The sequence below is a fragment of the Gymnoscopelus microlampas genome (assembly GCF_963454915.1).
Source record: "Gymnoscopelus microlampas genome assembly, chromosome: 22".
Lineage (NCBI taxonomy): Eukaryota > Metazoa > Chordata > Actinopteri > Myctophiformes > Myctophidae > Gymnoscopelus > Gymnoscopelus microlampas.
Genome location: NC_139959.1, coordinates 15,241,147 through 15,266,660, shown reverse-complemented (window position 1 = coordinate 15,266,660; position 25,514 = coordinate 15,241,147). Strand labels below are relative to the sequence as shown.

At 42.5% G+C, this 25,514-nt stretch overlaps 1 protein-coding gene across 2 annotated transcripts in view; it reads left to right on the top strand.

Moving 5' to 3' along the window:
* stau2 (staufen double-stranded RNA binding protein 2) overlaps positions 1 to 25,514 on the top strand; it is a 130,369-nt gene that overhangs the window by 1,595 nt on the left and 103,260 nt on the right. Inside the window, exons 2-5 of one of the 2 annotated variants that reach the window (XM_084048790.1) lie at positions 727 to 934; positions 1,746 to 1,876; positions 3,471 to 3,597; positions 8,113 to 8,248. In XM_084048790.1, the coding sequence (XP_083904916.1) occupies positions 736 to 934; positions 1,746 to 1,876; positions 3,471 to 3,597; positions 8,113 to 8,248 (593 nt within the window). In that variant the 5' untranslated portion in view covers positions 727 to 735. Of the gene's footprint in view, positions 1 to 726; positions 935 to 1,745; positions 1,877 to 3,437; positions 3,598 to 8,112; positions 8,249 to 25,514 lie in introns of both variants that reach the window. The other variant, XM_084048789.1, reaches the window with a different exon arrangement.

Sequence of the window (25,514 nt, the reverse complement as noted above, 5' to 3'; positions counted from 1 at the left end):
TGTTCATCAATAAACAAATGAATAGAAACGTACCTGCAAAAGTCATGCTCAGCTGCAGTGCAACATACTGCCAACTATTCAGTCCTTAACATTTTTATATTGGTGAAATAATCAATAAGAAATGACCAAAATTATTACATGTATAAAAACAAGAAAATGCATTAATTTATTTTTTAATGAATAATGAAAATAAACTAAGAAGGAGTCTCAACAGGCCTGTGTTGTGTGTGTTCTCTTTGGAACCCACTGTCTGCTTTCACACAGGGCGTCACCTTAGCAGCAGTAAGATGAGGAAAGCTCCTTCATATAAAGGTTCATTGTCTGGGTGCATTAACTGCCAGTGGATCAGAATGTGAACTTGGCCCATGCCTTCTAGGTTTGGATGGTGTTTTTCATGCTTTGCCAGTTAAGACGCCTTTCAATGGAGATGGATCCGTTTTTTTTTACATGGATAAACACTCTTGTTTTCTATTGACACAGTGGTCATCTGACCTAAAGCCCTCAGTTAACATTTGTATTTGAGCTTTCGGGATATTTTTTCGGGTCTGTTTGTTTCATTAGCCACCTTATCTATTCACTTTCTATTGCAATTTGTCACTTTTCAGGAGTCCTCTCGAGAGTAGTTTACTAGTCTCAGTTTCACTTGCGTGTCTTATTTGTGATAATTAGATGACACTAATTAGATAACGAGCTATAGTGAACGTGTGATTGTCTCTCTGCTTCCAGGAATAGAGCATGGCTCAAGTGAAAGTGCAGACCTCAGCACCCCTGGCTGGTCCTGGCCTCTCCCCCGGAGTGGCCCCCACGGCCATGGCCAGCCCAGGATCCCTGGGTCTGCAGCCCTCTGTCAACGGCACAGGCCCGGCCCCCACGCCCGGCTGCCCTGCTCCTTCAGTCGGATATGGGGACGCCCCTGTGTCTGCCTCCCCACCAGGTAGACTGCCCCCACACACATCAATGCAATACATAGAACAGGGGTCCTGGAAGGGTACCAGGGGGCCAGCTAAATTAGTTAATATAGCGTCACAATCATTTTAACCATATTTTATACTTTGGATATTAAAAAATAGCAGATATACAAGCTCAGTGCCGCGCGTTGAGCTTGTAGATCTGCTATTTTTGAAAAATGTTTTGAGATGGAGGGCGGGGGGGGGGTAGCCAAGTACATAGCCAAGTACATATCATTTTGGGGGTCCTTGACATGAAAAACCTTGAGAACCACTTACATAGAGACCAGGTAGTAGACTGTTTGTGCTCTGTAGAGCACATCAATACAATACATTTATGGTTCTCAGACATTTTCAAGGACCCCCACAACTCTGAGAGTGTACAAATGGAACCAAATGGACCCTTATGCGTCGATTATAGACCTGCAAGGGTCCATTTGGATCCCTGAGGGTCCCTGGACCCCACTTTGAGAACCACTGCAATACATAGAGACCAGGTGGACTGTCAATTCAGTAGACCATATAAATAAAATACATAGAGACCAGGTAGACTTCTTGCAGTTATGACAACATTAGGACAAAGGTTACAGGATAAAACAGACCGGCATTCAGGCAATAAAAAGATGACAAGGCTATATGTGCCTACAACCAAATGGAACGGAAATAAAAGGTCAACTTTTGAAGGGAGTCATTCAGTGATTATCGATTCATGATCATTAGTCCATCTATTCATTTAAATGATCGATTTTTGTGTGGAGCAGAGTATCTCACAAGTTCTGTTTTGTGTTCTATTTTCAGGCCCACCCCAGGAGAACATGGCAAACCCTAAAGAGAAAACTCCCATGTGTTTGGTGAATGAGTTAGCCCGTTTCAATAGGATCCAACCACAGTACAAGCTCCTCAACGAGAGAGGACCTGCACATGCTAAGGTGTGAAGCTGGGAAATTATAATGGTGTTTAAAAAATGGAAACAAAGGAAAGACAGATCTAATAGTAACTCAAACAAATAAACAAAACAAAACAACCCCTAATACTATCTTTTGCGTTGAACCATCTTCCAACACAAAATAAAATCACAACAAAAACATAAACCTTACCTAACTACACTACTAGACTAAACAACTAACATAAATACAAGGTGTACCGGACAAATGAAGTCTCACCAGACTATATCAAAGTGTCTATGAACAAACAACATAGAAATGAATCATCAATAGAGTACAGAAGTCCTGACGTCACTCGTTCGTCCCCTGCATGGTTCACAGAAGTAATTTTTCTATGGAGAATAACATTGGGTCATCTTAGAATCGTCTCATATAAGAATTGTTGTCCAAAAGTAAACAAATGATCCCGGCGATATTGTCAGGGAGGTGGCTCTATATGGTTTACGATAGTCAGTCGCTCATATTTGATACAGTCTATTTCTGGCGAAAATCTAACTAATTCAACGGCAGAAACAGAGTTTTCTCGCCGCCAGTTGACGCTTCATATCCATATGAGTCAAACTGCCGGGCTCATTTGTTTGTTCTTGGAACACAGTTCTTATTTGACGCGATATTAAACAAATCTATGGGAATTCAGAATGGGGAAAAAATACTGTGACCCAGGTAGGATGCGTAAATTACGTCAGACTTCGGTGCTCTATGACTCACAATAACTGCCAAAATGGGCAGCCAGACAATGCTGCCGGCGACCACAGATTGGATTGTTGATCTGGACAGCAAATGGGTCAACGGGTCAACTTTATAGATAAAGTTAGATTTGATTTTACTTTATAATAATGTGTTGCTATGACAACTAGACAACTGTTCTAACTCCATCTTATTCTGTACACACTAAAGTTAGCAGAAATGTAGCTAGGCTGTAACAGCAGTGTATTCACAGGCAGTCTCTGCTTGTTGGAAGATGGCTTGATCCAAAAACACGTTATTAGAGTTGGCGATAAGAATAACTCATGCTTTGAAGTTGGGTTTTGGTGGCTGTGAGATGTACCCTTATGCAATACTCGATTATCTTCTTAGTGATTATTCTATCAATAACTGTTTAGATTAATCAAATAATTGTGTTTTTTTATATCAATGAATCACGTGAAACTATTTTCATATTTTTATTTATAATTGGCTACATTGATTAGTCTGATGAACCACTAAATCCTTATTTTATACTTACAAAATAGTGGAAATACCCAATTTTCATGCTCACAGCGTGTCGCATCGCGATGCGTTGTGATCTTGTAGATCTCCTATTTTCATTATTTTGAGAAAAAAAATGAAAGAAAATGTCTTTTATAATTTTTTTTTCTTCTCCAAAATCGATTATTTTTGATTAAAGTCGATGGCCAATCATTTTTATTATAATCGATTAAATCGATTAGTTTGATTAACCCCTATATCATCTGACAACCACAGTTAGGCCCACTAGTATAAAACAAATGGCTTGCAGGCGGCCTGAGTAGTAACATCTCTCTGCCTGTGGGTGTCACTGTTGCAGATCTTCACAGTGCAGTTGTCTCTTGGGGAGCAGGTGTGGGAGGCAGAGGGCACCAGCATCAAAAAGGCCCAGCACACCACAGCCTCCAAAGCTCTGGAAGAGAGCGTCCTCCCTAGACCAGCACCCCGCTCCCCCAGAGTGGATATCAACAGCAATCCAGGTACTGAAACCACCAACCATTGCCACCCAGCACCTCACATACAGTAAACTCTATTGTAACTATAGTTTGAAGAGGGAATATTTTGTGTGTGTGTGTGTTCTTTTTTAGAATGTCCTTAATTAGCATCTGAAATTAATCTTGTATGATAAGTTAAAGGACGACTTCACCCATTTTCAACCTATCTTCATATAATAGATCCTCACTAATGCTCTAGATAAAATGGTGTAATTTTTTTCGACTCAGTCTGTGTCTCATAGGAGGGCTGTGGACACTTCAGAAACCCGTCTACCAGTGACATCATCGTTAGGAAGGTTTTTTTTTCTTCTTCAAGATTTCAATTTTTTTATTAACGCGAGAATAATGGCTTCCATTATAACAACTTTCCAGGAATAGAAAGGCTGTAGTTTCTATAGCTTGGATTCCCCATCGATGATGTCACTGGTAGACGGGTTTCTGAACCGTCCACAGCCCTCCTCTGAGACACAGACTGAGTAGACAAAAATGGTGCCATATTGTCATGAGCATTAGTGAGGACCAATTATATGAAAACAGGTTGAAAATGGGTGAAGTCGTCTTTTAAAAGTACAATACAAAAATAAGATATTTCCTAACCAAAGCTATGAACGAATAGAATGATGGTTATAGTTTGACAGCATGAACTGAGAATACCATTGGGCCATTAATACTGGTGTTTTTGCATGTTTTAAACCATTGACTAGAAATGATTACTGCCAACCATGTTTTGCAAAGAAAACCTCACTTTTGGACGATAAACCCACCTTAGAATTCTCTGCTTGTCCGGTTGATATTCATACCGTCATGAGGAATTCACAGACATTTGAATTTCACTCATGAAACAATATTTTCTCCAGGGACAATTTGCATACATTTGTGTGGGTGTCTTCAAATGTGTTTTGACTAACAGTTAGCACAACATAAATCTGACTTTGACAGAAAAGGAAGGCAACATAAATGCATCACTGTGTTGGATGATCATGCATTTCAAGCACGTTTCAAGTCTGCAACTTGAGTTTCATACTTACTTAAAATGAATGGAAATCAATGACTTCTTAGAATGTAGGAATACATGTGGTATGCTTGGCAGTAATCAATGGGCTAAAACCTGCAAAAATACCAGTATGGATGGTCCTTAAAACATGGCTTTTTGTATGGTTGTTGTTATGATGTTGAAGGGAGGAAGGGATACCTTATTATGTTTGTGTGCATATTTGTAACGTGGTATCTAATTTAAACTGCACACTTATCCAAAGACTTGTTGTATTCTTATTGGTTTGGAATCAAACAACATTAACACTGAAACCACTTTGATCATATCACCTCAGGCTGCTGGAGTCAGAGAAGGATGCAAAACAAGTGAAAACTTGTTCAGCATCAGCAACAACCCTGCATTTTTGCTGTTGTTTTCTTTCAGAACAGGCAGGCTCAGTTTTGACAGAATAGCCATAATATCATATTTATCTTCATCTGCTGGCGTAGCAGCAGATGGTCCCTGAATGTTTAACCCATTCAATTCGGGAACGCATCTGTGTCATTTTAGATTTTAGCTATAACCATTATTTTATAATTTGGCTATTCAAAAATAGCAGATATACAATATATATTTTGTTCCAGGGACCCCCAAGAGCAAAGATTTGAGTTACAAATGTTTGCTTTAAAAAATATATATTCAAAGATTTGCAAAAAATTGCAAAACTTTTCACGATTTTTCAAAAATAGCAGATCTACAAACTCGAGTGCCGGGCTATGAGCTTGTATATCTGCTATTTTTGAATAGCCCAAGAAATCTAAAATGACACAGGTGCGTTATTTGTCAAACATGCTCTATGATGGTGCTTGAATCAATGCACAGCACCACACGTGGGCATAGGAAAACATTAAACAGCTGAAAAATGCACAAAGTGCTGTTGGGGGCTTTCATATGACAAGCATGACTGGCCTCTATGAGGATGGCCTTACTTGGATAGAGATGTAGTCGCTGCATGCATTCTAATACTCTGAACAAGTTAGCATAATCAACCTTGCCTCGGCTCTCCTGCTGCCTGTGCCAGTGTGATAGTAAAGGGCCTAGTAGCCAGAGTTTAACCCATTTAGACCATGGAAGAATCTGTGTAATTTTGAGATTTCTTTAGCTATTAAAAAATAGCAGATATACAAGCTCATGAGCTTGTAGATCTGCTATTTTTGGAAAAACATCGTGAAAATGTGTGCAAATCTTTGAATGTATGTATATATATATACATTTTTAATTCAAATATTTGCTTCTGGGGGTCCCTGGAACAACATATTTTGAGATGGGGGTCCACGGACAAATACATATCATTTTGGGGGTCCTTGACATGAAAAAAGTTTGAGAACCACTGATTATAGCGACATAAGTTTGTTAAAAAAAATCTGTTAGGATTTAGAAGACATTTGTAGAATCCCCCAGAAGCAAAGATTTGAGTTAGAGAGTAAGAGTAAGATTTGGACACATTTTCACGATTTTTCAAAAATATCAGATATACAAGCTCATAGTGCGGCACAGCTATGAGCTTGTATATCTGATATTTTTGAATAGCCAAAGAAATAACAAAATTACACAGATGCGTTTCCGGTGTTAATGGTTTAATGGGATTTAGACGACAGCCCTATGATAACTTGCGCAACATCAAAGGAGCTGCTGGGTAAGCAAGACAAGCTGTCAGGGCACAGTCAAGTAGCTGGGGGAATTTGAGCAGTGTTCGTCTGGAGGAGAATATCTCTTTACATGGCAGCAATTGTTATGCTATGCAGTTCAGCTTGACAAGTTAATTGGTACACTGATATTGTGCTGTGCAGCTTCCATTATTTACATTGGAGTGTATTTCCTGGAGTTTGGAACAGCTGCAAATGGCTGCTGTTTTTATTTTAGAGTTTGGCAGCTGTTGGAGATGGACAGTCATTTACTAAAAGTTTTAGGAGATAAATTTGCATCTTTGTTTCCAGGTAGCATATACTTAATGCATCTTTGCTTACATGAGGCTTTGTACCTGTTTTCTCCATACATGGGCATGCCCCCTTTGTCCTTAGGCCCCAGCCATAAAAGTCTGTCCCCCTTTCGTCCATACATGGGCATGTTTTGTACCTGTTTTCTCCATACATGGGCAAAAAACAGGTTTTGCCCCCTTTGTCCTTAGGCCCCAGCCATAAAAGTCTGTCCCCCTTTCGTCCATACATGGGCATAGACACAGGCTGACACGTCATTTGAAGTCTGGGTCTGGCAGAACCAGGTCTCCTGGTCTTGTTTATGTAGCCTTGACAGAAAATGGTTTATATATTGTTATTAAAATTTCACTAATAATCTGGTATCTGGCTTAAAAATCCTATACTGGCAGGCAGTGTCAATATTAGCTTTCATTTCATATTGCTGTAAGAAATATTATTTAGCTCTGTATATTATATAGAGTCCTGTATGATTTAGTGACGACGATAATATGGCATCGTGTGGATAATATACTGTATACTTTAAACAGATCTATAAGCTCACAACTCGTCATAATGTTAAGCAACCTATTGTGAGCTTGTAGATCTGCTATTTTAGCTATTTCTGAACATTTTTGAAAGGGGGCATAAGTGATTAAAACCAGGAAACGACAACACATGCCATGTTGTGATATCCAAAATCCCAGACGACATCTAGTCTCATATCACAATGTCGATATAATATGTCCTACTGAAATATGGACAGTAAGGATGCACTGATATATTGGCCATACATTTTATCGGTATTGGCTAATATTTGCCTTGTTGGCTGCCATAGGCATATCTGCAGATAAGTTGACATTCACCGATGGATGGCTGAAGCCGATGCTTATCTGTTGCTGTCATGCATTAATATTGTCTATGTTGGTGTGTTGGTTATTTGCAGCCTACCAAGCTGCACATCTGGAACAGTTATTTTTTTGATAAAGATGTATTTGTTTCCCTGGTGGCACAAAAGGGGGAGTGAATAACCACAAAAACAAAATAGGCAGATATCAGCCAAATAGATATTTTATTGGCCCAGAATTTCCATATCGGTACATCCTCTATGGATCGTAAATGTTTATATTATATGCTGTATAAATGTCAGTGGTCAGACCGTCTTCCTTTTTTACCTTTGCTTGTTCATCTTCATTGTCACACTTACCTAGGGCTGTCAACGATGGTGACATTTTACTTGATTTAATGTGTATTTTTGCATAACATTGGAACATATCAATAAAACGTTTCTGTAGTTTCTTTTAGTCGTGGTAAACAAAGCTCAAAACTCGTCGCATTGTGATGCGTTGTACGCTTGTATAGCTGCTATTTTATATAAATGTATGAACATTTTCCAACAGATGCATTTTATACACATGAATGGAAACGATTCTGACAATTATTTCAGATAATCACGATCATCTCACATAATTGCGAACAATTATGTAATAATTGTGACAGGCCTCGCACCACCTTGGTTTTAATCTCTGTTACGTACTGAATGTGCACACCCAGGCAGTATAACCCCCACCGTGGAGCTGAATGGTCTGGCCATGAAGAGAGGGGAGCCAGCCATCTACAGGCCCTTGGACCCCAAGCCCATGCCCAACTACAGAGCCAACTACAACTTCCGAGGGATGTTCAACCAAAGGTGAGGTCCCTAGTTCTCTAGTTTCCATTAACCCATTCAATCCGGGATCTACAGTACAAATGCCTTCTAAATCCTAACAGGTTTCTGAAAACCGTATGTTGCTATAATATCAGTGGTGCTCAAACGTTTTCATGTCAAGGACCACCCAAATGATATGTATTTGGCCGCCAACCCCCATCTCAAAATATTTTGTTTCAGGGACCCCCCCCCCCCCCCCCCCGGAAGCAAAGATTTGAGTTAAAAATGTTGGCTTTTAAAAATATATATTCAAAGATTTGCACACATTTTAACGATCTTTCAAAAATAGCAGATCTACCAGCTCATAGCGCGGCACTCGGTGCCACACTATGAGCTTGTAGATCTGCTATTTTTGAATAGCCAAAGTATAAAAGAATGGTTATAGCTCAAATCTAAAATGACACAGATGCGTTCCCGGATTGAATGGGTTAAAACACAGCGCTTATACAGTACATCTTGAATGTGGCTAATTGCTTGAACAGCTACAGTGAGGTATTTGTAGCATCATTACATGGTCCGAGCTGTTGTCAAATTGACATAATTAATTGTACATATTCTGCCTGTTTTCATTTTCTTTCTTTTTCTTGTAACAACAGTTCAATACTTTTAACAATTACTTTTGACAATTGGATTGTATTGGTTTATAATGGGTGTAAACCCATCTTTGAAGCTCCAAGAGGCCTAAATACTATATAACAGTGTGCATTTTGAAATATCTCTTTTCATTAGGGGAGAGGATATCTCCTTTTTATGAGTCCATAACTCCCAACCCAAACCACAGTATGTTCTAATATTGGACTCCATAAATGGTTCATCCTCCTGTCCATTCAGACTTTGATGTAATTCATGATCTCTGTCCTGTATTCATGCTCATGTCATTGTCTTTTGATGCTTTAAAAGCGGCCGTGGTCTCTTTGATCCCACTGACCCAGATGTGCTGTCTGTGCGTGTCAGACGTGTGTGCCCCTCCATATGTTTTCTAAACAAATGAATGTGGTGCCCTCGCGGGGTCCCATCGCGCTCCATCTCTGTCGACTCCCCCCCCCCCCCTTTCCTGCATTGCCAGAGCCACCCAGCTATTTCCAAAACGCCATAAAAACGCCACACAGTTCCGATTAATGATCCCCTCTACCCCTGGTGAAGGAATGTGGAGAGAAGATGGCGCCTTTGCTTTATTTACGCTAGACCATGTGCTGCCCTCCACACACACACACGCACACACACACACACACACACACACACACACACACACACACACACACATACACATACACATACACACACACACACACACACACACACACACACACACACACAATATCCAGGTACACCTTGCATGGTGGGAGGTCATTTTAATAGGCGGTAGAGGTAACATTAAGAGTACGCCAGAAGAGATCCATCACAAAGACAAAAACAGGTGTGAATGTATCCTGCTAGTTTTTTAGGTTAACCACTGCTACTATTTTATAGTTACACCAGTAATGTAAATATCATTATATTACATAGTATAAGGGAGGCAAGGTGTGAAAATGAATCAAGGTTGGCTGTCTGAAGTTGGACTGTGTTGTTCAAGGGGCCCAGTCTCCCCCATCAGTCCTGGGGACATGACAAAATTAATGCTGTGATTTGTTTTTTTCCTGGTTAGTTTCATTAATGCCCTCCAGATGGCAGTATCTCCTCATTTCTTTCATAATAACAGCGTTATAAAAGTGCTTGTGTAAGGTGAGTGAGCACCCATTTTGTAACAAGCAAGTTATGAATGTGGTGAATTTCTATGCAGGTGCTAGTTGCTTTTTTACTGCAGTACAGTTTGTAGCAATTTTGTTGTTGATGCATCGACGTGAAGGCAAAGACACACTGAAAAATATCAGCAGAAACACCCTCCATCATACTGTTAAATGATAGAAAAAGTGAGGATCATGAAAGTGAAATGATATTCTGATAAACATTATCATACTATGACATACTATGATGGTGTGTGTGTGTGGCTGTGTGCGCACGCGCGTGTCTGTGTGTGTGACAAGAGTTAGTTCGATCACATTGCAGCTGTGTCTCGTTTCCGGGTAGGTGAGCTATGTTAGCGGACAGCGCCAGCATCTGGCTTGCATCTTGCCACAGTTTGATCCATGCAAGAGCAAACATACGATGAGAGACGAACGCCTTTTTGAGGAGAAAAGAGTGAAATCTGTTTTCCCAGCCCGTCCGTCCGTCAATGTCACCTGTCACATCGATGAGCGCCTCCACAGGGCTGACAGGCAGCAGCACACCCCACTTGGTCCATTTTGTTTGCTTACATCACTTTGGTGCAGAGGCTTATATCACCTTGGGACCAAAGAGAAAAAGAAAGAAAGGGAGGGAGGAAAGGAAAGGAAAGAAAGACAGCCAGAGAGAGAGAGCTGTGCCAGAAACGCAGCAGAGCCATAGACGGACTCGCTTATATCATCCCAAGGTTACTGGTGTTTTCGCAAGGTCCCCCGTCGCTCACTCTCAACGAGCCCTGCATAAATGAAAAAGGGAGACCCGCTGGATCACAGTCTCTTCTCTTTGATGACCTACCGTGGCTGGGGAGTGACGGGCCATATGCACCATCGGTCTCCTTAATGGCGCTGGAGGGAAGCGAAAGGTGTCCACATGCCCATGTCCTCATCCTGTTATGATGTATAAGAGTGATCTGGAGTCATGTTGATGGAGGATGTTATCATTAAAAGGCCGGCCCCTCTCTGATTCATCAGCCCCCTAATCACCGCCAAGAACAGTATTGATTGATTCAGAAAGCGCTCTGATGAGGAATATGGCAATAATATGAAACATTCATTCATCAGCGTCTTAATGAATCTTATTTATGGTGAAGGCCCTGTGCATAATTTCTTACCAGCCAAGTCCTGTCCATTGCCCCCCCACCTCACCCCACCCCCGACCTGCTTTTATTCAGCGGTTCATTTGTGCGATCGCTCGATCACTCCATTGTCCTGCCCTCAACTCGCGTCGATTCTCCGAACGACGGAAGCATTTTGGAACCGATGGCCGTTTTGAATCCTAGGATGCCGAGAAGAGAGCGTTGTAGTAGTATAGAGGGATCTGTTTTGAAAACATGCACATGGAAATGCAATCCAAACACAACGAGGCATGATCTCCGAGCAAGGAAAACACACACATTATCAAGATGTAAAAAATGCGGTTACATCAGCCCCTGTTGGAGTGGGGCGCTGACTCCTGTGTTGTCATTGGAGCACCTGATTCCGGTGACTCATTCCAAACTTTCTCCACACACCGTCCACAGCACTCCCCAGTATTCCCTGCTGTTCCTATCTCGGGGGGGGAGGGGAGGGGGTTGGAGAGGGGGGGGGGGGGTTGTCTGCATCCTGCACTCTGTCAGAGTAGGAATTTGGATAGACCCCTTCCCTGTTGGAGCGGCGTGCAGCCGCCCACCTCCACTCGGCGCCTCATTTGTGTATGACAGTAACATTATGTCAGCTGGAATAACAGCAGGCTGAGTGACTTGGAGGGGGGGGGGGGGGGGCGGGGTGCTCCGCCGTGTGACATTTCCTCCTGTGATGATGGTGTGATACCGACTGAAGGCCGGGCCGTGGGTAGTCCCACCGTCCCATTACGAAACAAAGGAAGACAGGCCCAGGGTTCCACTCCGCCCCGAACAGCGTGCCGGAGAGGCCGGCCCTGGAAACGTGCGTCACCGACAGCCCACAGTTACAGACAACATCAGTATGCCGCTACGGTTCATCTGTTTACGTTGTGACAAAGACAGCAGATGCGGGGGCGGGGGATGTTGGATCGTCACATGGGTCCATCTTCTCAATGGTCCTGCTTTATCAACCCATCAATTGAATGTTTGTTTAACGTTCCACATGTGTTCCAGATTGTGGCGAGTGTTGTTTTTAGACAAATCATGGATGCGCGGGCTAATAAAACAAACTCTTTTGTTATTCTGCGTATGACTGAGTGTTGAAGCTGTATTTACTCAGATCTGGGGCAATAATTCAGCACAGTTCGTTCTTCCATGGAACCCTTCTGTTTATCAAGAGCATCGTGTTTTCCTTATCCTAAGACAAATAAAAAGTAGCCTTTTGTCACATTGACTGGCATTCGATTTGAATTAAGTAGAGTCATTTCAGCATTATACATTTTTTAACAGGGTCTCTGGAGGGGATCATGTTTTTTCTTTTCCTCTTTATCATCAGAGTTGTAGTCGCTAATTTGACAAAATCAGAATGGAGAATGAAGTACCCCAAGTCTCTTCAGGGGAGATGGGCTAACAAGTTGGCGCAATCCCGCGAAACTGTAGCATTTCACGCACACCCATCCTGTCCTCTGCCACAGTTGAAATGTGTACTTTATTCTATGGGCGACACAGCGCCTGTCTATAGAGAGTATGCACATGGGTCACTTTTCCACCAGGACACACCCCCCTCATCTAGACTGAGTGTCAAAACATTGAGCAGCATGGAACATTTGGAAGTGCTCGTTGGAAATCACTCCTTACCACCTGTTTCTAAATTGCACATAATGCAGGAGGCAGCAGGACGTTGCGTTATTGAAAACGAGCGCTTCCAAACTCTGACACACATAATCACCTGCACGGAATTTATTGACAGAAAGTAGCTCATAACATGTCTACGGTGGATTTTTATGAAACACAAACTTTGCAGATAGAAAGAGGATAATTCAAGCTTTCTGTACAGCTGCCATGTTGGTGAATTTAATGTTGTTTAATACAATCAGATAGGACTTTTCTGTTTGGATGTATGGGCTGTCAAGGCCAGAAAGTTTTTTTTTGCTACTCAGTAGGCGTTCCCGCATAACTTTCGGGTACGATGATGTCACACGCATAGCCTCTATATTCACAAACAAAAAGACTGGTAAATGAGGCTAATCCACATGAGGAGCACAGTTCGACCCTGTGGTTCTAAGTGGGTATGCAGGTGTAGTGTCGCTCCCCATGTGAAAGACCTTTAAATGTAGGTAGAATCAATGACTGTGCATACAGATGCTTTATTGAAGGTGTGTGTACTATGCACCTTAAACCAATATACCAGTGCTTAGAGAAAGTATATATTTTAATAACAGAAGCGTGTGATTGCTGTACAAAGATAAGAACCCACACGCAGTATACACTGTCATCTATGACACAGTACATTTCCACTTTCCAACCTAGCAGTTCATGAGCACATGTCAGTATTCAATGTTTTCTCTCATCTCTACCTTTTATAGAGGTATTAGGTATCCACTAAGTTTCTCTTTACACGCACACTTTCTTTCTCTTTCCATCTGTCTTTTCGCAAGTTTATTTTTTCATATTCCTTTCGCCTGTGGTGGGGCTCAAGAATCTCATATAGCTTTAATCTGGAACGCTGTATGCTCCTTTGTCCACTTAGCATTCTACGGATATGATATCTCCATCCCATGTTCACCACTGCCCAGACCAACGGGGACTGACTGCCAAAGCTCACAATTTTAATGGAGACTTCAGTTCACAGGAAGAAGATTTTATTGGACTTTTTTCTTTCGTCATCACACAGGACAAAGCGTCGTCTTAGACGCAGTGAATCAGATGCATTCAGTCAGATAAACTGCAACGGGCACCAGGCCAGAATATAGCTATATCTGTCCAAATAGTACAAATGGGTGTAAACTCATAAAGTAATTTTTTATTGAGTGGAGGGGAAAGGGGGGGGCATGGAGGAATGGAACACTGGTCCAGCATAAACAAACGCTTTGGACGGTGTGCAAAAGTGAGGGGTACTCAATGACACCAGAACACTATCCCTCTCCTCTCCTCTCCTCTCCTCTCCTCTCCTCTCCTCTCCTCTCCTCTCCTCCCCTCCCAATGCTAGCAGTGAAGCTGATTACATCAAATGAAAGCTCCTTCTTTTATCCTGTGCCATGTATGTCAGGGTCAGTCAGAGATAAGGGGGGCTTCAGTGAAAAGAATCCCCGTCCCCCAGACTAGAGGGATAAACTCTCCCTTATCTTTTAACTCTCCTCTGAGTCAGAGTTACTGATTCACAGCAGAGTAGAGCAAATGTTTTACCGGAATAGTTGGATTCAGTGGAATAACCCTGATTTCTGTTTCAGTTTTATTCCAGGGAATTTTTGTTCGGGGGTCTTTGCCCCCTACGCTGCATTTACGGCTAAGCGATGAATGTCTGACAAGAGAATAATAGGCTTGACATTTGTTAGAAAGGTAGGGCAACAGATAAGGGATGACTTCAGATATTTACATACTAGTCATTATCAAGACAACTTTATCAGTTGGTTTTAAAAATAATAAAATGAGACAGCTGAAAACGCAGCTGTCCCGGTATGAAGAATTATGACATCATGAGTGGAGGAAATCAGCTAGTTGTATGCAGAGCCTTCTATTGGAGAGTTGCGTCAATGAGTGGGCCGAAACGGCGCCGGTCACGTGGTTCATGTAAACTCGAAATAGTGACAAACGCTCATAGACTCCAGTGCATTCCGTAAACTTCCAGTAAGTCGCTTGTTGATAATAGTGGTTGGTTTGGGCTTGTTTCTAAAGTGTAGTTGCTTATTTGGGCTTGCTTCCTGATGTTGTTTAAACCAGTGGTTCCCATATTTTGTCAGGTCAAGGACTCCCAGATTAATGTGTAATTGTCCACGGACTCCCATCTGAAAATATTTTGTGCTTTTTCTCATAATTTCAACCGCGGCGGGTTGTGAGCTTGTAGATCTGCTATTTTCAAATAGTGTAAGTGGTAAAACTTAGCCTAGTCGCATGCAAGCTGCATACTCACTGATACCATGGTATACTTTATCTCTGACATCATGCATAATACTGACACCATGGTATAAACTGTACTTTATCTCTGACATCATGCATACTCACTGACACCATGGTATATACGTTATCTGAAATTGCGGTTTTACAGTTAACATAACTGCCTATATTTAGAGGGGGAAAAGGGCATTTTATCACAAAAATCTATTTTATTATTCGATAAAATGTGACTAGCGTTTTCTCTATCGAGAGGAGGAAACATGATTGTCAATCAGAAAGGTTTTATTAGTAAAAGCGTAAAGAGAGAAAGGCAGAGGAGTTTAATAGTCTGAGCCTCCGTAAATGTTAAGCCGAGTCAGGGCCGTTTAGCCCAAACAAATGTATAATATTTCTACAACAAATGCCATGGCGGTTAGTTGCCGGGTATGGGTTGTTAACAAAGCAGCTACTTGCTCCCTTCTAATGAAAGCGATTAAACAGCAGGTAATAATATCAGTAATGAGGACAGGACGGCAGGGTCTGATGTAGCCTGGTCACTGGCCAGCCGTTCCCCTTAATCTGTGCCAAGTCTAAACAGTTGGCACCAGAAGAGCACAAAGGTTAAGAAAGTTTTTTAGCTCTATGAATGTCATGTCATTGAACACAGTGTGCCTTGGTCTCATTTTATCCACCGATGTGATGTTCTTTGCTCGAGGCTTCAGACGGTCTCATGCCACATGCGGCGCGGGGCACGTCTTTGTCGATAAGATCAAAAGGATGTACCGTTCTCTGGTGGTTGTTTTTCTGACATGGTCCGGCTTTCTAGGGGCTCTTTACCTAGTTGGCACCGTCACCGATAAATGTAATCTCTGTGCCCAGAAATCAGTCATTTTGTGCCCTGTGGCATTTTGCCTGTCAGTTACCGTACTGTACAGCCAATTAACAGCTCTAGATTTTGGATGTAGTAGCGTTGCGTTGCTAATGACTCGGTGAGCCTACACAAGCGGGGGGGGGGGGGGGGGGCTTGCGTAGGGCTGCAGTTGTTTTATGTGATTTACTGTGGTTTATACTGGGGTGCACAGTGTCGCACACTGACTGCGAAGCGTCGTGAGCTTGCAGATCTGCTATTTGCGTTGCGTAACGCTGGCAAGCCACTAAGTATGAATCAGGCATTGCCTTATTGTGAGCGAGGCTTGGAAGATGGGTATAGGGAAACAACACACTGATTACAGTGCTTGGATAAGGGAGGGGAGCTTTAATCTCATGTTTAAAATGGAAACCATAACAAACACTTACACAGAAAATGGACACTTTAATTAAAATAAGTTATGAAAGTTTTTTTTTCCCTCCCCCTTGTGAACTGGTCAGCCATGCTTGATAATTGGCTGTGGTTTGTAAAGACAATGATAAAAGCAGTCTAGATAAGGCACCATCTATGTGAAACTGATGGAGACAGGGTTATTGTACCTTTAAGTTGCCAGCATTTCATTTAAAAGTTGTATAAAGTGTTAGGTTTGGCCAAACTAAAATGGCAATAGAATATGTCACCGTCGAAGGGTTAGGCTTGTTTATCAGGCAGTTCGTCCCACATTATTGGTCATTGAGTGAATACTTTTAAATGACCATACTGCTGTCAATACTGTGAATGTTATTGTCTATTTACAGCTTTGACTATTTATTATACGTAAGCATTTCAGCAAATGTATTCATACATTCATATATTTATTTTCTCTTTATTTCTCTCTCTCTCTCTCTCTCTCTCTCTCTTTCTTAATATGTCGTAAATATCTTAGAATATCTGAGTTTTGCATAGTGTGCAAAACGTGTCTGGTTGTGTGGAGTGTCTTCCTCCACACAACCAGCAGCAGTGGTGGACAAATACTCAAAGATCAGGGGTCTTCAACACGGGGTCACCTGTGTTTTACCAATTATTTGGGGGCCCATTTGCAATACCCTCACAGCCCAGCAGTGGGTCCCAGCCCACAGGTTGAGAACCACTGGCCTATAACAAAGTTGGAGTTCTCTTCCTGCATTGTAAACACATCACATGTCTGCTGGTAGAGTGTTTGCTTTAGAGTGCTGTTCTTGTGGGGAATAATTCAAACCCTTGTCTCTGAAGGGGAGAGTCTTATAACCCTGCTGCTGGCCTCTCTCTGGGAAACATGGCAGAACACACACACACACACACACACACACACACACACACACACACACACACACACACACACACACACACACACACACACACACACACACACACACACACACACACACACACACACACACACACACACACACACACACGGATGTCAAACCAATTTCTCATTAAAAATAAGAAATAACATTTTGTACTACTGGTAACGCATCTACAAATGTCTTCTAAATCCTAAAAGTTTTCTGAAAACCATCAGTGGGTTCTCAAACTTTTTCATGTCAAGGACCCCCAAAATTATATGTATTTGGTTGCGGACCCCCATCTTAAAGGGTTAGTTCAGATTTTTTGAGTATTTTCTGTAGAAAATACTTACCATTAATGTAGTGGTTGCAAAGGTATTAATTGATTGCCCGAGTCCCGTGGTCAGAGTTATGGTCCGTTTCTGATAAATATGAAGTAGTTCCGGTAGATTAGTAGATTTGGTGGGGGCCGATCATTAAAAATAAATAAATTAAAAAAACTAACGTCATTTGTATTGTTGACCCATTTCTACCATATAGAGCAGGTTTCGTTCAATTTCGACCCCTCTGTCACATGGTACTAATGTTTGTGTCCAGAATCACTGCGCCGCGGCAGCCTACTCACGCACAAAATATATGACACAAAAAATAGTACCATGTGACAGAGGGGTCGAAATTGAACGAAACCTGCTCTATATGGTAGAAATAGGTCAACAACACAAATGACGCTAGTTTTTTAAATGTATTTATTTTTAATGAGCGGCCCCCACCAAATCTACTAATCTACCGGAACTACATTCATATTTATCAGAAACGGACCATAACTCTGACCACGGGACTCGGGCAATCAATTAATACCTTTGCAACCACTACATTAATGGTAGTATTTCCTACAGAAAATACTCAAAAAATCTGAACTAACCCTTTAAAATGTTTTGTTCCAGGGACCCCCCCCCAGAATCAAAGATTTGAGTTACAAATGTTCGCTTCAAAAATAGCAGATCTAGAAGCTCATAGCGTGGCACTCTGTGCTATCTGCTATTTTTGAATAGCCAAAGCATAAAATAATGGCTATAGCTAAAATCTAAAATGACACGGATGCGGTTCCCGGATTTAATGGGTTAACCTGCTGTCCCAACCTAACCCCAACTACATTGTAAAGACCTAACCTTAAACTCTAAATCCCTGAACATGAACCAACTTTAATCCCGAACTCAAACCCTACTGTACATCCTAACCCCAACTGAATCTTCTCACGATACTACATCCGTGAGAACCGTCAAAAAAAATCTCCTGTGAGTTCCAGGACAATGAATTTGTCAAATGATCCTGTACTTGTGTGGGTACATTCAGTTCTTTTCTATTTGTCTTTGAAGATATTTGTGGGGCTTTTTGCCTTCATTGATAAGAGTAAGTGGAGATAGACAGGAAACGAGGAGAGAGAGAGAAAGGGAGTGACATACAGCAAAGTTCGTCGGGAACCCACTATGCACTGTCAGGGTGCATCAAGTGCCTGGACCGCTACGCCGGCAGTCCAGGGTGCATGCCTGTACCGCCAGCGTAGTGGTCTAGGCACTTAGGCTCAATGGGGCCTGACAGTGTGGCGCGGGTTCGAGTCCCGACAGCGTGGCTATGAGCTTGTAGATCTGCTATTTTTTAGAACAAAAATCATGAAGATGTGTGCAAATCTTATATATTTGTATCTCAAATCTTTGCCTCTGGTGGGAGTCCCTGGAACAAAATATGTATGAGATGGGAGTGTCCGCGGACAAATACATATCAATTTGGGTGCTTTGGTCGAAGTTTTTTCAAAACACACATTTTCACAAATTGTAAAAAATAAAATAGCAGATCTACAAGCTCTTAGCTTGGCACTCGGTGCCGCGCTATGAGCTTGTATATCTACTATTTTTGAATAGCCCAAAGAAATCAAAACTGACAGATCCCGCCCGGGTTCAATGGGTTAATATGGAGCGGAAGAAAAGCCGCCTCTGTGCGCTTATGCTTGCTCGCCCTGGTGGGTTTCTAGCGTCTCTCACCTGTTTTTGAGTGCCATGTCAACTAGAACAGTGGTTCTCAACCTGTGGGCCGGGGCCCACTGGATACTGCAAGTGGGCCCCCTAATAATTGTCAAAACACTACGCTTTTAATGATAATATAACATTAATATTTAAAATATATATATGTAAAAAAAAGAAAAGGTCTTGGTTCTTTAAAAAAAAAACCTTTAAAAGTGAGTTATTTTTCATAATACTCGCTTCGATGTCTCGCTTAAGGGAGAGCGCCCCCTGGCGTGATCACAGAAGCATTACTTAGACACGTCCAGGCAATTTCATTGTCTGGACTGGCCACCACCTGACCAGGATGGCCCTGCCCCTTGTTACAAAGGTCCCTCTCAAGTGGGCCCCGACCGAGAAAAGGTTGAGAAACCACTGAACTAGTAGAATACATGCTCTCCTTTGCCACTCTCCACCCTGTGAGACGCTCAGCAGTGGCAGAGAAAACAGCGAAAGGGTGTATGTATGCATGTATGGAAGGAAGGGAAAGGCAGGGGATTGTAGTGGAATCGTGGGGGAGTTGAAGGAGGGAGATAAACATGTACTGTAAAAGGTCTCGCTGTAGATCGGAAGTAAATGCAGCTGGTGGAGGAATGAACCTTTCCAAGATTTTTCTCTGTTTTCCCAGATCTGTGTCACCCTCTCTGCTGAGTCCCGTCCCCTCACAGGGCTCTGAGCCAAAAGGGTGTGTGTGTGTGTGTGTGTGTGTGTGTGTGTGTGCGTGTGCGTGTATGTGTATGTGTGTGCTTGTGCGCGTATGATAGATTTGTGGTTTTAGTATGTGTAAATGTTTTGTGTTTGTGCTGTGCATGTGCATGTGTGTGGCCAGTGGGAGTCTTGGTGGCCCTCCTCAGCGTCTACGGGAGACAAAGGGGAGGCGATACACTCACTCATTCCTATCATATTATATGATGTCACTGCTTGCCTTGGTCTTGGTGTTCTTTATTTCAAATCTGTTGTCCATGAATCAATTACAGCTGTGGACATTGTGCACGTAAGAACAACACACAGAAGCCTCTGTACAAGATTCCATTTGTCATATGAAACAAATCTTTTAGAAAATGCGTCAATGTGATACACAGCTTTTGGTGTCTAGGATCTTTTTTCACCCCCCCCCAGCCTGGGATCGTGGGTAGTAGCAGTATTGTATTGTGGTAGTTGTGTCTGAGTGGCGCCCTGCCTGGCCCCAGTCTGAAAAGAGACTGTCCCTGTGAGAGATCTACCCCGCAGGTTTACCAGTCAACCCACGGCAACATCCATCTTCTCCAGGGCTCTGCTCTCTGGGTCCTAATCTTGGTCATCTTTCTGCATCTGCTCCCTTTGTTTAGCATTATTAAATCTTACGTTTTTGACACAGTGAACCGCAATTTAGTGTTGAGGGTTGAGCAAACCATCAATTCACACCATCCCAATCCCCTAATAACATCATCAAAAGGAGCGATTGGATTTTACCACTGGACGATAAATGATCAGCTTACTGCAGGACTGTTCTTCAGTACTACCAAAAGACGTTTTAACCAATACAGTATTTGTACATGATTCATCCATATTACATGCAGCATACATGCAATACAATAATAGCAAATCTTATATTAAAACTGCCTACAGGGTTGGTGGACCGACAGTGGACCGTGGACATCACAAACGTAATAAATGGACTTGCGAGGCGCACATTTGGGCCACAGGTGCACTGTTGCGCCAATCCACAACAAACCTGCCACAAACAAGGTTCAGGGGTCTGGCACGAGAATAGTCTCACCAGGGGTCACGTGTCCCAGGGGCCACACATTGTTGAGGCGCCCCGTCGTCCAATCTGCACAAACACTGTTCAGGGGTCTGCCATGACAACAAGTCACACCTGGGACCACGTTGTGCCACCCAGCTTACTGCTGCTAGAGGCCACGTTGTACAACTCGGCTTACTGTGTCAGGGGCCACACGTTTGTCAAGGTGCACCATTGCTCTGATCCACACCTAACGTGGCACAAACACTGTTCACGTGGTCTGCCGCGAGAATAGTAACACCATAAAACCTAAATTGCACACATATGGGGTGCTATGGCAGTGTTACAGCACGTTTAACACTTCAGGTGGCCATCGCTACGTCAGTGGTTCTCAACCTGGGGGTCGCGACCCCCAGGGGGGTCGCCAAATAATTTGGGGGGGTCGCCAGATTTTTTGGTGAATTTGAAATAATTATTTTTTTTAACCTTTTTTTTTTCATGTTATCATTAATTCATGTTTTATCAGTTAATTTACTCAATTTACCCACTTTTTGCAAAAATGTTTTGATAATAAACAATTATCAAATAAACTATTATAATTAAATAACCTTCGCGCGCGCGAACGGGACCGCGCGCGTGCACGCGGGGGGTCGCGGGAAATAATATCCTTATTTTGGGGGTCGCGGCCTGAAAAGGTTGAGAACCCCTGCGCTACGTGACCATTGCTCTGATCAGGACTACAACATTTATTACAGTATGTGTGCCAATGTTACATTCATCTAGGTGCATGTCCAGGCAAAGAACATGGATACTTGCCAACTTTAATGCTGCAGTGAACAAATAATTATCTGCCAAGATAGTTTTGTGACCTTCTGTCTCAGAGTATTTGAAAGGAGGGACACTTTAACAAGATATGAGTGCAGCTGATGCTAAATTGAAAGCCAGCCTATAAAACAAAAGGGCGACCAGCTTTGTGAGCATTACATTTTTTCTGGTATGTGTTAATTAGGCTAGATATATTTTTATGGACTGACAATTCGCTGAAGTTGGAAAATTGATTGTTCATTCGTTTCCTACACTACAGCATGCAGTAGATTGATTTTTTGGCAACATTTCTATGTCTTTGCATGGATCATCAAGCATGGAAAATTAGTTTGCAGCATTATTTTTGTGAATAGTCCACGCCACGCGATGTTAAATGAACCACTAATCAAACATGGCAATTCTGACGAGATAGACAGGGGATTAGATCGCTATTTTCAAAAGCAAATGAAAGGAAATAGTTTTTCCATGCCAGTGGAGAAAATGATCGCTAGCATGAAAATGATCAGTCCTTTTGTGCCATAGCGCTCACTGAAATGCTTGTATCTCTCCTTTTTGACTTTGACTGTGTGTGGCCTGGATGACTCTAGAATGTCAGAATGTGTGCGTCTGTGTGTGTTCGCGCGCCTGTGTGTCTTTGAGTGATTAAGATGAAATGGTAGCCTCAGCCAATGTGGCCCGCATTAAAAGAGAGCTGCAGGGAAGCGTTCGCCTTTAAAGTCGATTCCATTAGTCACTGATGAGTTATCATTTGATTGAGCTGCGACACTGCTCCGTTTACCGCCCCCCCCAACCACACACACTCTCTCTCACACACACACACACACACACACACACACACACACACACACACACACACACACACACACACACACACACACACACACACACACACACATTTCTTAGCATCTTGCCAGTGTCCACACCTTGCCACCAGGTGTGCTGGTCTAGATCTCTCTCCGTAATAAAGACATCATGATAATAATAATTGATAGTACAGAACGGGCCGATCCAGTTCCCTGTGTGCTGATTGTTATATTGGCCTCGATTTCCTACTTTTGTGTCTGCATAATATTGATGTGTGTGTGTGTGTGTGTGTGTGTGTGTGTGTGTGTGTGTGTGTGTGTGTGTGTGTGTGTGTGTGTGTGTGTGTGTGTGTGACTGTGTGTGTGACTGTGTGTGTGAGTGTTCTCTGCCGGCATCCGTGTGTGTAAGCCACTACTTTCCCACGTTGTAGAGTAGGGTCTCCCACAGGCCTGGCGCTCTCTCTCTCTCTCTCTCTCTCGCTCTCTCGCTCTCTCTCTCTCTCTCTCCTCTGCACCTGTACCCAGTGCAGTGCTCCAGCCCCAGCTGCTCCCAGGCTTGCTCAGCCCTGTTGGCCGGAGCCCATGTTGCACTTGGCATGTCCTCTGAGACCTCGGGGCCACACTTGACGTGCGAGGGCCAGGCAGGCCCCGCCCTGGGAAGGCCCCCGTGGACAGGCGGAGAAGGAGGAGAGGAGTATATGTTTTTTTCGCCCTTTTTATTTGTGGGTCGGCAAGGGACCCGCCGGAATTCTGGGAGTGAAATATGCTGACTCATTCCTTAGCCGGGCAGGAGATCGAGGGAAGAGGAGAGAGAGGATGAAAGGGAGGGGGGCTTGTTAAGAGACATGGCAGTTTTACAGATGTGTTGAAAAGAGTGCTCACTTTTAAAAGTCCCCGTAGGCCGGGGCATTTTGGGACACAAAGCAGAAAGACTGTGGTTCTCACATTGTAGATGTTTCTGTTCACTGTAGCTAGCGCACCACGTTGCCAAATCCTAGCCTCTTTGGGGGTGGATGCGTACGGCAGTGGTTCTCAACCAGTGGTTCGGGGACCACCAGTGGTCCTTGAGGGGGTTCCAGGTGGTCCCCAGCTAAATGATCTAGAGTTGGTAACCAAATGGACTCTTATAGATGTTTTTCTCTTGAGAGAGTAAAATGAAACCAAATGGACCCTTGTGGGTCCATTTGGTTTCATTTTACTCTCTCAAGAGTTAAATTATTGTATAATATTGTATTATTACATCTGCATTACTTAATTTGCAAGTCCACACAATTAGAGAATGTAGAAGAATTGTTATTTTGATCAACGTTTGCCTGAATCTCTCCTATTGGTACCAACATCAATACAGCATGAAATTGTGGACAACATCTTATCCAACCATAACAAAATATTCCAAGTTTTGGGTCTGAGTCTAAAATCTCATCAAATGGTGATCCGTGGCTCAAATGCTGAATAAATAATGGACCTTGATATGGAAAGGGTTCAAAACCACTGGCATACGGCAACATTTCTCAACCTTAGGAAGCACTTCAGATACTGTCCAAACTAAGTTTTCACCATCGGATTGCATCAGGATCAGTTTTTATGTGCGCCCACATGAAATTCCTCGGAAAAATATCTATTTTTATTGTGCTTATTCATTAGGGCTTTTGCAGGTTTTTCCAGATGATAATGAGACTATCAGACATTCTCATCCCCATCTCATCATATTTGATGCTTCATCAAGTACCTCTACCATCCACAGGACCATTTAGCATACTATATTGATGCAGATGGAATGTGCGGCATGGCATCTTAATGCGGCCCCCACTTTGAAAACCTATGGCCTACACCAAACCCTTATCCTGACCTTATACGTACCCCAAAACCTTGCCTATACCATAGCCCTACACCAGGGTTGTAGATCTTTACGATCGCCCGTTCGTTCTTGAGGGGCTTTCAATTTGATCTCAGAGCATTTTGAAAGCCCAGACAAAAACAAGCATTCATGTCCGCCATCCGGTCATACTCAGGTTTGCTCAGGTTTGCTGGTTGGGTGTGAACCCCAACAAATCATATCTGGGGAGTGACACAGCCCAAATTAACATTAGGAATGGCCATGTCTGAATATGTGTGTATCTTTGCAATAAATCTCTGTAAGAGAATACCAGCACTCACGGAACAGTCCTTTTAAGGCACTTTTATTTATATATATATATATATATATATATATATATATATATATATATTAAGTAGGCATGCTGCAGAGCAGTCAGCAATTACGTACGTGTTTCGGCGTCAAGCCTTCACAACGCTGATGAAAGCTAGACGCCAAAACGCGTACGTAATTGCTGTCTGCTCCGCAGCATACTACCATGACTACTTAATATAAATAATAGTGCCTTAAAAGGACTGTTCCTTGAGTGCTGGTATTTTCTTACAGAGATTTATTGTACTTTTTGTAACTATTGTTTTAGTTACTCTTCCAGACCGTGCACCCGGTAAGAAAGTTCAGTATTGTTGTAACGAGTTGGAGTCGTGCTCGCACCCTTGATTTAATGAATATGTGTGCAACCTGTTTAATACTAGGCTACCACTACTTTTAAATCAAAGCTAATGAGACAAGATGAGACAACAGTAATGACAATGAGTTTGGGAAGAGACGTCAAGAGACAAAAGACATACGATTCTCTTGCACAATGGTAAAATCATAATTTTTTGACATGTCAAATGGAAAATATATTTGTCTCATCTGTAATTGCGCAGCAATGGTGAAGAAAGGGGACTTGGAACGACACTTTCTGACAAATGATTGACTTGTTCTATGTTGCATTATTCTAATTAGCAGCCTATGATAAGATGTAAAACAATGATGGTTTTCACTCTGAACTGGTAGAGCTCACCGGCGTTGGGAAATGGTGATCTTGTGCCCAGAAATGCTGCCCACCGCTGC